General features: G+C 43.9%; 1 protein-coding gene across 4 annotated transcripts in view; it reads right to left on the bottom strand.

Annotated features, from left to right (window-relative positions):
• GNL3L (G protein nucleolar 3 like) overlaps positions 1-12,467 on the bottom strand; it is a 38,173-nt gene extending 25,706 nt beyond the window's left edge. For 2 of the 4 annotated variants that reach the window (XM_036304748.1, XM_036304750.1), the window contains exons 1-2: positions 12,338-12,467; positions 10,120-10,182 (exon numbers count right to left, since the gene is read on the bottom strand). In XM_036304748.1, coding sequence (XP_036160641.1) covers positions 10,120-10,138 — 19 coding nt within the window. In that variant the 5' untranslated portion in view covers positions 10,139-10,182; positions 12,338-12,467. Of the gene's footprint in view, positions 1-10,119; positions 10,183-12,227; positions 12,247-12,337 lie in introns of those variants that run through there. The other 2 variants (XM_036304751.1, XM_036304749.1) reach the window with 2 other exon arrangements.
• Positions 12,468-12,842: the final 375 nt, after the last annotated feature.

Below are 12,842 nucleotides of genomic sequence, written 5' to 3'. Positions count from 1 at the left end.
GCCAGTGGATTGAAGAGTCGAGCATTTTATTCCAGTCAAGGGCACATACCTCAGTTGCAGGGTCGATCCCTGGCCCGTCAAGGAGTGTATGGAAGACAACCAATTGATGTGTCTCTCTCACATTGATGTTTCTCTCTCTGTCTCTCCCCCGCTTCCACTCTCACTAAAAATCAATGGAAAAAAATATCCTCCAGTGAGGATTAACAACAAAAAGAAACCACTGCCTAGCCCGTGTGGCTTAGTGGTTGAGCGTCGACCCATGAACCAAGAGGTTACCAGTTCAATTCCCGGTCAAGGCACATGCTGGGGTTGCAGGCTTGATCCCCAGTAGAGAGTGTGCAGGAGGCAGCCAATCTTTGATGTTTCTCTCATCTTTGTTCTATCTCTCTATCCCTCTCCCTTACTCTCTCTACAAAAAAAATCAATAAAAATATATTTAAAAAAGAAACCACTGCATGAGTTTATCATGCATCATTGTTTCTTTATGCAAATATATATTCTTATTTCCCCCTATTTTCTCCCAAAAAGGTAACATACTCTTGTCAGCAACTTGCTTTTTCACTTAACAAATTCTGGAGATCTTTTCATCTAATGGTTTTTCCATACACTACAGTCTTTCCACATAATATTCCCATATACTACTTCCTCATTATTTTAAACTGCCAGGGTTCTTTTGTATGCATATACTCTCTTTAACTACCTAATTATGATCTTTATCACTACCAATAATTTTATTATAACCTGGTATTTGATGTTCTTAAATATAGTTGATTTTGTTCATTTTTCTCGTGTTACTTGAAAAAATGATTATTTGCTTTTGGTATTAACATACACATTTTAGGATTATATAAAGTAAATGTACTGACATTTTTTTCATCAAGCCCCACATAGGCAGGGCCACCATTCACACAGAATAGGGGGTCCTGGGGTGGTACAATTCTCACCCAGTCTATCCAGTGTGCTATCCACAGTGCCAGACACTATTCTAAGTATCTTACCTATTTTAACGCATTAAATCCTCATGAAAACACTATTAGGGAGATACTATTTTTTTTTAATCCTCACCCGAGGGTATGATTTTATTGATTTGAGAGAGAAAGGGGGCCAGAGAAAGAGAGAGAAAAACATCGATCACTTGCCTCCCTTATGCACCCTGATGGGGGATTCAACCTGCAATTTGGGTATGGGCCCTGACTGGAAATCAAATCCGCCACACCTTTTAGTGTAGGGGATAACGGTCCAACTAACTGGCCAGGGCTAGGTAGATACTATTATGCTATTAGATAAATACTATTATTATCCGATTGTGAAACTAAAGGCTGAAGTTAAGTATCTTGCCTAAGACTACACAACTAGTAAGTGGAAGAGCTAAGATTCAAACTCAGTCTGACCCCAGAGTCCATTCTTTTAGCCACGGGTACAATATATGGTACCAACTTAAAGGTACAACTTAAAAAGAAAAATGTTAGGGTTCCAGACAGTGTGATACAGTATTTACTGCTATCCAACTCAGATCAAGTCACTTAACTTTGCTGACCCTGTTTGTCATCTGTAAAATGGGAATGGGAGATAAGGGGAACCTTACCTCACAAGGAAGTTGAGAGACAACACTGATCCTATATAATAAAAGCCTAGGTGGCATCACACGCAACATCAGCACAAGATGGCTGCCACAAGATGGCCAGCACGGGAGGGCAGTTGTGGGCAATCAGGCCGGCAGGGCAGTTGGGGGTGAACAGGCCAGCAGGGGAGGGCAGTTGGGGGTGATCAGGTCAGCAGGGGAGGGTAGTTGGGGGTGATCAGGCTGGCATGGGAGGGCAGTTGGGGGGGACCAGGCCGGTAGGGGAGGGCAGTTAGGGGCGATCGGGCCGGCAGGGGAGGGCAGTTAGGGGTGATCAGGCCAGCAGAGGGGGAAAGTTGGGTGCAACTAGGTCGGCAGGGAAAGGCAGTTAGGGGTGATCGGGCCAGCAGGGGAGGGCAGTTGGGGGTGACCAGCCAGCAGAAGAGGGCAGTTGGGAGAGACAAAATGGCAGCGGTACAGACGGATGTGTCCCGTGCCTTGTCCCAGAGCATATAGGGTGAGCAGCTGAAACGAGTAATAACCAGCCTGAATTGGCAGAGGAAATTCAGCTAGGAGACAGTTTGCAGTCAGGAAAGGCAGAGGACTCCCGGAGAAAGGCAAGTGTTGGAGACTGCAGGATCGGGCTCCCCTAACCCAGCAGCCTCCACTGCTGCTGAAATCTCTCCCAGAGCGGCCGGTTCAGCCACAGAGACCGCGCCATCTTGAGTGGCTGTTATCAGAAGTGTATATATCCAGAGACCCTGCAACCATGGCACCCAGGGACTAGCTACGAACCCACGAACACCGATCTCAAGCAGCACAAATACGTGGACTCAGACGAGCCCTCCTCCTCCTCACAGAAAGGTCAGATTTCACCTAAAGGTGCGGTTTGTAATTCAGGTTGGAGAGAGGAATGCGCGCAGGAGAAGTCTGCACCCCACAAAGTCCGCGGCCATTGGGGCCAGCGTGATCCTCGAGTGTGGAAGGGGTCCTACAGGGCTGCTGGCAGAAGGGAACTCTAAAAACAGCCCATAGCTGGACTGGGTGCACAAAGGCAGCATAGGATTTTGCCAGTGTGCCGGATGCTTAGTGCCAGGGGAGAGAGGAGTGCGGAAGAGACTTTGGGAGCTTTGTGCACAGAGCTGGATGGTGCAGGGTTGCGAGCTCACGCACCTACTCAGGCTCTTTTTTTTTTTCCTCCTTAAATCTTTGCATTTGATTATTAAACCCAATACACAGGCTCGCCCAATTGGGTTCACTCACAGAGACTGCAGGGGAAAGTTGTTTTTGTGGAACCTGAGAATCAGAGCGGGGAGTAACGATCAAGGAACCGGCTATGGGGCAGTCAACTCTCCCAAACCAGTATTAAGTGAGATAGGGAAAACAAAACCTAAATACTGGCTAGAGAGGAATTATAGCCTCGGAGGTCAATCCAGAAACACTTCCACCCAGGGGCTGAACCACAAACTGACTCTTCTGTAAACACAAATAAAGGCAGTCTGGAAAACAAAGAAATACCGCCTGCTTTAAAATCAGGACTGTGGTTTACAACACGGAGGAACAGTGCATCGCAGGGAACTTCAACACTCTCCTGAATACCTGACAGGACTAAGGCATGCCAAACAGAAGAGTAGAAGAAATGAAGGACCTTCACTACTGCACATTTTTATTGTTTTCACCTTTTACTTAAGAAACTAAATTTTTTTTTCTTTTTTCATCACCTGATTTTTCCTTTTTAATTACTGCATTTTTATTTTTAACCAGTATTATTACTACTACCATTTTACCTTTTTTTTAAAGTGTCATTTTATTTTCTCTTTATTTTATTTTGGGATTAGTGTTCTACATTCTATTTTTATCTTTCCTTTAGCATCATTTTACTCCATCTCAACTTTACCTTTATGCCAAAACTCTCTTCCTCACTTTTCCCCTTTTGCTGTCCTGTTTCTCTTACCCTATTCCTGCTTTAGATTTTCCCTATTCCTTCTTTTTACCCCGTTAAAATTTCACCCTACTTATATATCTAATTTCCAATCCCCTGCTCTAAGGCCATAGACACCTCTCTCTTCTCTTTCTTCACTATCCAAATTTTTTTTCTTTTTTTCTCTCTGTCATTTTGTTGTTGTTTGCTTGTTGATTATATTGGGGTTTTTTATGCTTGTTTGTTTCGCTTTTTCTTTTCTTTTTTTGTTGGTTTTTTTTTCCCCCCGGTTATTTTTTTGCTTCTGTTTTCCCTCGCCTCGCTTGATATTAGTTGTTGTTTGTAGTTTGTATTCATCTCTAGGTATCTGTTGCTGAGATTTGTTGGGATTAGTGGCTGCTCTATTGGAGTTTTCTCCCCATATAAATAGTCTCTTCCCCTCTTCTATTTCATTCTCTTTCTTTTCTCTCTTCCTTTTTTTTTCCTTTTCCCAATTTAATTTTTGGACTCCTTTTTTTTTCTTTTTCTCTTTTTTCTTCCTTATCCCTTAATTCTCTTTGCTCTGGTGGTCACCTTTATTTGGGGTTATTAGTATCATGAATACATTTGTGTTCAGTGCCTTGTGCGTTGTGACTTGTTGTGTTGTATGTTGTGCCTTTAAATCAACGCAGCAGAGAGAACTACATAACCAAACACCTGGAGAAGAGAGATCATGGAGAGACAAAGAAACAGCCTGCGTATGAAAGATAAACAGGCATCACAAAAAAAGGAAGTAAACGAAATCGAGGCAATGGAGGCAAGCAACCTGTCAGAGAAAGAATTCAGAGAAATGGTCATAAGGTGGATGAAAGAATGGAAGACAAATTCAACAATGTGTGTAAGAACCAAGAGGAAATGAAGAAGAACCAAGAAGAAATGAAAAATGACATCACTGCTATAAAGAACTCAATAGAAAGCATCAACAGTAGACTAGAAGAAGCAGAAGACCGCATCAGTGAGCTATAAGACAAGGTAGGAAAAAATACCCAAGCAGAGCAGCTTCTAGAAAAAAAAATTAAAAAGCAGGAGGAGAGCCTAAGAGAACTTTGGGACAACATCCGCATAATAGGGGTGTCAGAAGGAGAGGAAACTGAGCAAGGAATAGAAAACCTGTTTGAAAAAATGACAGAAAACTTCCCGGATATAGGGAAGAAAAAACTCACACAAATCCAAGAAGCTCACAGAGTCACAAAATGAACCCCAAAAGACGACGCCAAGGCACATTATAATTAAATTGGCAAACACCAACGACAAAGCAAGAATCTTAAAAGCGGCCAGAGAGAGACAGAAAGTTACCTACAAAGGATCCCCCATCAAACTAGCGACTGATTTCTCAACAGAAACTTATCAGGCAAGAAGGGAATGGAATGAAATATACAAAGTCATGCAAAGGAAGGGTCTGAATCCAAGAATACTGTACACAGCAAGGCTATCAATCAAAATTGAGGGTGAAATCAGGAGCTTCACAGACAAAAAAGGACTACGGGAGTTTATTACCACCAAACCAGCAATGCAAGGAATGCTAAAGGGTCGGCTGTAAAAAGAAAAAATAGGAAACGAAGAAGGAACACAGGGGTAAAGAATAAAAATGGCGACAAACAAGTATCAATCAATAATAACTTTAAATTTAAATGGATTAAATGCCCCAATCAAAAGACATAGGGTAACTGAATGGATAAGAAAACATGACCCATATATCTCCTGTCTACAGGAAACCCACCTCAGAAAAAAAGACACACACAGACTGATGGTGAAGGGATGGAAAAAGGTTTTTCAGGCGAATGGAAATGAAAAAAAGCTGGGGTAGCAATACTTATATCTGACAAACTAGATCTCAAAGTGAAGGACATAAAAAGAGATAAGGAAGGCTACTTCATAATACTAAAGGGAGCAATCCAACAAGAAGAAATAACTCTGGTAAACATATACGCACCCAATATAGGAGCACCCAAATACATAAGAAAACTTCTGGAGAAGATCAAGTGAGAGATTGACAGCAATACAATAATAGTAGGGGACTTTAATACCCCACTATCACCATTGGAAAAATCCTCTAAACAAAAAATCAGCAAAGAAACATCAATCCTAGATGACTCACTAGATCAGATGGAATTAATTGACATCTTCAGAACATTTCACCCCAAAGCCACAGAATATACATTCTCCTCAAGTGCACATGGGTCATTTTCAAAGATAGACCATATATTGGGTCGCAGGCAAAGTCTCTTCAAATTCAAGAAGACAGAAATCATATCAAGCGTCTTCTCAGATCACAATGGCATAAAACTGGAAATCAACTACAATAAAAACAATCCCAAAAAATCAAACACATGAAGACTAAATAGCATGCTATTAAACAATGACTGGGTTACCAGAGAGATCAAAGAAGAAATAAAAAACATCATGGCAACAAACGACAATGAAAACACAACAATCCAAAACCTATGGGACACAGCGAAAGCAGTCTTGAGAGGGAAGTTCATAGCTCTACAAGCCTACTGCAAAAAAACAAAAAACAATGATAATAAATTACCTAACCCTACAACTCAAAGAGTTAGAAAGAGAGCAACAAGAAAAGCCCAGTGTAAGCAGAAGGAAGGAAATAATAAAGATCAGAGTGGAGATAAATGACATAGAGACCAAAAAGCAATACAAAAGATCAACAAAGCCAAGAGCTGGTACTTTGAAAAGATAAACAAGATTGATGAACCTCTAGCCAGGCTCACTAAGAAACAAAGAGGACCCAAATAAACAAAATCAAAAATGAAAGAGGAGAAATAACAACAGACCCCACAGAAATACAAAGGATTGTTAAAAAAAATATTATGAACAACTCTACACCAACAAACTAGACAACCTGGAGGAAATGGACATATTCCTAGAAAAATACAACCTTCCAAAACTTAATCAGTAAGAATCTAAAAATCTCAACAGGCCAATAACTATGGAAGAAATTGAAGCAGTCATCAAAAAGCTTCCAGCAAACAAAAGTCCGGGGCCAGACGGCTTCACAGGGGAGTTTTACCAAACATTCAAGGAAGAACTAAAACCTATCCTCCTTAGATTACTACAAAAAATTCAAGAGGAAGGAACACTTCCAAGCTCATTCTATGAAGCCAGCATCACCCTAATACCAAAACCAGATAAAGACAACACAATGAAAGAGAATTACAGGCCAATATCCCTCATGAACATAGATGCCAAAATCCTCAACAAAATCTTAGCAAATCAGATCCAGCAGTACATCAGAAAGATCATACACCATGACCAAGTAGGATTTATCCCAGGGATGCAAGGATGGTACAATATCCGCAAATCAATAAACGTGATACATCACATAAACAAATTGAAAGAAAAAAACCACATGGTCATATCAATTGATGCAGAAAAAGCATTTGACAAAATCCAACACCCACTTTTGATAAAAACTCTCAGCAAGGCGGGAGTAGAAGGATCATACCTCAACATAATAAAAGCTATATATGACAAACTCACAGCCAACATCATATTCAATGGGCAAAAACTAAAACCATTTCCCCTAAGAACAGGAACAAGACAGGGATGCCCACCCTCACCACTCCTGTTCGACATAGTACTGGAAGTATTAGCCATTGCAATTACACAAGAAGAAGAAATAAAAGGCATCCAAATTGGAAATGAAGTAAAACTGTCCTTATTTGCAGATGGCATAATATTGTACATAAAAAACCCTAAAGACTCCATCAGAAAACTATTAGACTTAATAAATGAATTCAGCAATGTAGCAGAATACAAAATTAATGCCAAGAAATCTATGGCATTTCTATACACCAATAATGAAGTTACAGAAAGAGAGACTAAAAAAGCAATCCCATTTACCATCACACCAAAAAAATTAAGATACCTAGGAATAACCCTAACTAAAGAGGCAAAAGACCTCTACTCAGAAAACTACAGGGCATTGAAAAAAGAGATAGAGGAAGACATAAACAGATGGAAGAACATAACATGTCCTTGGATTGGTAGAATCAACATCATTAAAATGTCCATACTACCCAAAGCAATCTATAAATTCAACACACTCCCCATTAAAATACCAATGGCATATTTCACAGACCTAGAACGAACTCTCCAAAAATTCATCTGGAATTAAAAAAGACCCCGAATAGCTGCAGCAATCCTGAGAAAGAAGAACAAAGTAGGTGGGATCTCAATACCAGATATCAAGCTGTATTACAAAGCCACTGTTCTCAAAACTGCCTGGTACTGGCACAAGAACAGACATATAGATCAATGGAATAGAACAGAGAACCCAGAAATCGACCCAAACCACTATGCTCAATTAATATCTGACAAAGGAGGCAAGAACATACAATGGAGTCAAGACAGTCTCTTCAATAAATGGTGTTGGGAAAATTGGACAGATACATGAAAAAAAATGAAAGAAACTAGACCACCAACTTTACACCATACACAAAAATAAACTCAAAATGGATAAAGGACTTAAATGTAAGACGGGAAACCATAAAAATACTAGAGGAATCCAAAGGCAACAAAATCTCAGACATATGCGGAAGCAATTTCTTCACCGATACATCTCCTAGGGCAGTGGTTGGCAAATTCATTAGTTAACAGAGCCAAATATCAACAGTACAACGATTGAAATTTCTTTTGAGAGCCCAATTTTTTAAAATTAAATTATATAGGTAGGTACATTGTTATTAACTTAATTAGGGTACTCCTAAGGCTTAGGAAGAGCCACACTCAAGGGGCCAAAGAGCCGCATGTGGCTAGCGAGTCCCAGTTTGCCGACCACAGTCCTAGGGCATTGGAAATTAAAGAGAAAATAAGCAAATGGGACTACATCAAAATAAAAAGCTTCTGCACAGCAAAAGAAACCATCAACAAAACAACAAGCCCACTGCATGGGAGAACATATTTGCCAATGTTATCACCGATAATTGTTTAATCTCCAACATTTATAGGGAACTCATACAACTTAACAAAAGGAAGATAAACAATCTAATCAAAAAATGGGCAAAGGACCTATATAGACACTTTTCAAAAGAGGACATTCAGAAAGCCAAGAGACATATGAAAACATGCTCAAAGTCACTAATCATCCGAGAGATGCAAATCAAAACAACAATGAGGTACCATCTCACACCTATCAGAATGGCTATCATCAACAAATCAACAAACAACAAGTGTTGGAGGGGATGTGGAGATAAAGGAACCCTCGTGCACTGCTGGTGGGAATGCAGACTGGTGCAGCCACTGTGGAGAACAGTATGGAGTTTCCTCAAAAACTTAAAAATGGAACTCCCATTGGATCCAGTGATCCCACTTCTAGGAATATATCCCAAGAAACCAGAAACACCAATCAGAAAGGATATATGAATTCCTATGTTCATAACAGCACAATTCACCATAGCTAAGATCTGGAAACAGCCTAAGTGCCCATCAACAGATGAATGGATTAGAAAACCGTGGTACATCTGCACAATGGAATACTACACTGCGGTATAAAAGAAGGAATTCATACCATTTGCAACAGCATGGATGGAACTGCAGAGCATTATGCTAAGTGAAATAAGCCAGTCAGTGAAAGAAATATACCACATGATCTCACTCCTTTATGGATAATAAAGACCATTATAAACTGATGAACAAAAATAGATACAGAGGCAGAGCAGCATTAAACAGATTGTCAAACTACAGCAGGAAGACTGGGGAGGGTTGGGAGTGGGGGTAAGAGATCAACCAAAGGACTTGTATGCATGCATATAAGCATAACCAATGGACACAAGACACTGGGAGGTAGGCGAGGCTGGGGGAAGGTCAAGGGGGAAAAAAGGAGACAAATGTACTACTCTTTGTAATATTTTAAGCAATAAAAAATAGTTAAAAAAATAAATAAATAAAATAGGTAAAGCAGTCAAAAAAAAAAAAAAGAAGAGGCTAGTTGGGGGTGACCAGGCCTGCAGGGGAGGGCAGTTGGGGGTGATCAGGCCAGCAGGGGAGCAGTTAGGCATCAATCAGGCAGGCAGGGGAGCGGTAGGGGGCAATCAGGCTGGCAAGTAGAAGCGGTGAGGGGTAATCAGGCAGGTGAGCAGCTGGGAGCCAGCAGTCCCAGATTGTAAGAGGGATGTCCGACTACTGGTGTAGTCCCAATCCCACAAGGGGTCCCAGATTGGAGAGGGTGCAGGCTGGCCTGAGGGACACACCCTGCCCTGTGCACGAATTTTGTGTACCAGTCCTCCGGTACCATATATAAAAGACATTCAGCCCTAGCTGGTTTGGCTCAGTGGATAGAGCATTAGCCTGGGGACCAAAGGATCCCAGGTTTGATTCCAGTCAAGGGCACATGCACGGGGTTGCAGGCTTGATACCCAGTATGCGACATGCAGGAGGCAGCCGATCAAGATTCTCTCTCATCATTGATGTTTCTATCTCTCTCTCCCTCTCCCTTCCTCTCTGAAATCAATAAAAATATATTTAAAAAAAAAAGACATTCAGAGTAATCTGGTACATTCTGGGCAATTTTTTAAAGTTGCCATGAAACATTATGAATATTCACTACAATTTAGAATTGGGAGGGGTGATCAAAGAAACTCACTGTGTCTAAGTTTCATCATGATGAGCAGCTTAGGAGATAGGTTCGAATCTGCAGGCTTTCTTCCTGTCAGAATGGAAGCAGAACCAATTTGAAGACAGGAGTGGGGAACCACAATGCCACAAGCCTCCTCTGAGCCCCCAAAAGGCAAAATGAAACGTTAAAGAACATAAGGAAGCCTTCACAATTTGAGGAAGGGACTACACTGAAGCTGGGGCCTGGTATGGCTGAGTCCGCACAGGGAAGGCAGGGTCATACTACCCAAAGGAAGACTCAATCTAAACCTTTCTTCCAGGGTGGAGTCAATGACACAATGCATTGGATGGGGTCCTTGGTCCTTACCACTCTACCCTGTAGGTAAGGGAGCAGCACTAAGCATCTCTACACTGAGGGAAGGAGTATGCAAGAACAATTTAGTTCTACATTAGGTGTTTACAGTACTTCTTTTCCTAAGTAGGGGGTTCTGTGTCTCATCTACCCTAAACAGGTTGGTAAAAACAAATCCCAGGAAAAGGGGCCCCAGAATAGGGTTTTTTATGTGTCTATGTGGACTGAGGTCAGTGCAAAACCTTGGGGAGGGGAGAAAATCTGCTTGCATGTGTGGTTGGGGTCTGTTTCTTGGTGACTGGGGTGGACAGAATGTCTTCTGTCGCTCAACTCCCGGGTGCAGAGGAAGTGGGGAAACTGGTACTGTGGCTGCATCTCTGCAGCCTGGGGGAGAAGGGTGGGTCTGATCATCTCTAAGTTGTACAAAGGGTGGTCCTGGGCCTCTTTGCCCTAGGGTGGTCTGTGGGGTGGGACTGATATGCCTCAGTCTTTACTACAAGGTGACATTATTGCCACACTAACAAAGGGGGGACTTATGCTGCTTTGCATGAGTGGGGTCTGTACCTTGCCTGCTGTGGGCTATTCCAGACCTTTCTATGGGAGGTGGAATGGGGAAGATCTATTTATCAGTGTACTAACATTGAAGGGAATAGGACATGTTTCCCAGCAGGGGGGTTGCAACCCAGCTATAAATTCAAAGGACTGGCCCTTACTCTTGGGGGGCAGGGGGTGTTCCTGTATTTTAAACTTGGGTGGTCCTGTGTTTTCACCCTGGATGGAGATTACACTCCTCTACCTTGGGTAAGTGGGGAACCCATATGCACGAACTATGGGTGATTGATCAGTGGTGTCATTGCCTCTCAACACTACAGAGAAGGGGAGCTCTCTGGTCCCTTGGAGGCTCTTCTTGCTACATATGATGATTCTAAATCCTTGGGTGGAGGGTGATCTCTGTCTACCTCAAAAGGAGAACAAATCTAAACCCCTCTACCCTGGGAGCTCCACAAGAGACAGATCTGACAGTCTCTTCATGGTGTATTGCAGTTTGTTGTGGGGCATTTTGGGGGTCCTTACAAATTCAGTAAATTGGCACCTCCTTCAAGAGTGGGCTATTTTTCCACAATGGGAACTCACGCTAGCCTAGGAGGAGGAAATCTGCAAGGTTCGGTTCCCCCGTAGGCTGAAACTTGTGCCTCCCATCATTTGGGGAGGGGTGATCTACAATCTCTGCAGAAGTGGGGGCGGGCCTTCCATCAATTAGCTACACCGGAGCGAGGTTAGGGGCTGATCGAGGTTAGGGCGTCTCCAGGTCTTGACTGGAAGGGAAGGATTGTTCCCCCGCCTCGGTATATTAAGTTCCACTTTACTGGTGGTCGGGCGGGGGTAGGGGGGAAAACATCAAAGTCCCTCTCCTAAGGGAAGAGGTGCGTTGAGGCGGATCTGTGTGCCTTAGTGCCCACAGAGGTTAGCGCCGGTCAGCCCCATGAGGTGTCTACAGGGGTGAGGTCGAGGTCGCCACACCTTCGGGCAGGGAGGGAGACACCTGTCTACACCCGGAGAGTGCGGAATGGAACCTCCCTATCGTGAAGGGAGGAGAGCCCTCGACGCTTTTCCCCACAGGCGGGGTCTATGACTCTATACAGTGTGTACCGTGTCCACAGCAGTCTAAACGGGGCGGGGCCATGCTCCTCTGGCCCGCACGAGTGCATTGGGCGCACGTCCACGTGCGCAGCGATCCCTGACTGCATCCGGGCCCTTTACCCTGAAGGGAGCCGGCTGTTTACCTCTCTATTCCCGGGTGGAGGGCACCTCTTGCTTCACCTCACACAGCCAACCCTTACCGCGCGGCCGGCTGGGCGCGCGCTCAGCGCTAAGAAAGAGAATCGTCCCTTACCTCCACTTCCGGCGGGGAGCTGAGAGGAGAGGCTGGAAAGACAACGCAGTTGGCCCAGAGGCTGCGCTCGCGCCGCTGGGTTCCGACTTCCGGTTCCCAGGCTCCCGCCTCCAGCCCCGCCCGCCGTGCGCTGCGAGGGGCGGGGCTTCAGATTGACAGCTCGCGCCCGCCCGTCCCTTCCCCGCGGCCGCGATGGCCCCGCCCTCCGGCTGCCCCGAAAGGAAAGGAAACAGGCTGAGGGGGAGGAGGGAGGAGGGGATGCGGAAGGGGACGGCGGGAGGGGCTCGCGGCGGCTGGACTGGTGTGGTCACCTAACGAACTTGGAAGCCCAGGTTTTCCCCGCGGTCCTCAGCCGAGGCCAGAGACGCGTGTTCCCGAATCGTGGAGGCCAGGCGAGAACCAGGACGGCATCAGACGAGGGTGGAGAGCCGTGCCTTTGTCTACAGTGGAAGATGGCGACGGGCAGGGTGTGAGAAAATGGCCGCCTGAGTCACATGTCTTCCCG

The sequence above is a fragment of the Myotis myotis genome, unplaced genomic scaffold, assembly GCF_014108235.1.
Source record: "Myotis myotis isolate mMyoMyo1 unplaced genomic scaffold, mMyoMyo1.p scaffold_m19_p_4, whole genome shotgun sequence".
In the NCBI taxonomy this organism is placed as follows: Eukaryota; Metazoa; Chordata; class Mammalia; order Chiroptera; family Vespertilionidae; genus Myotis; species Myotis myotis.
Note: the sequence above shows the minus strand (reverse complement) of the source record. Positions and strands in the feature narration are given on the sequence as shown.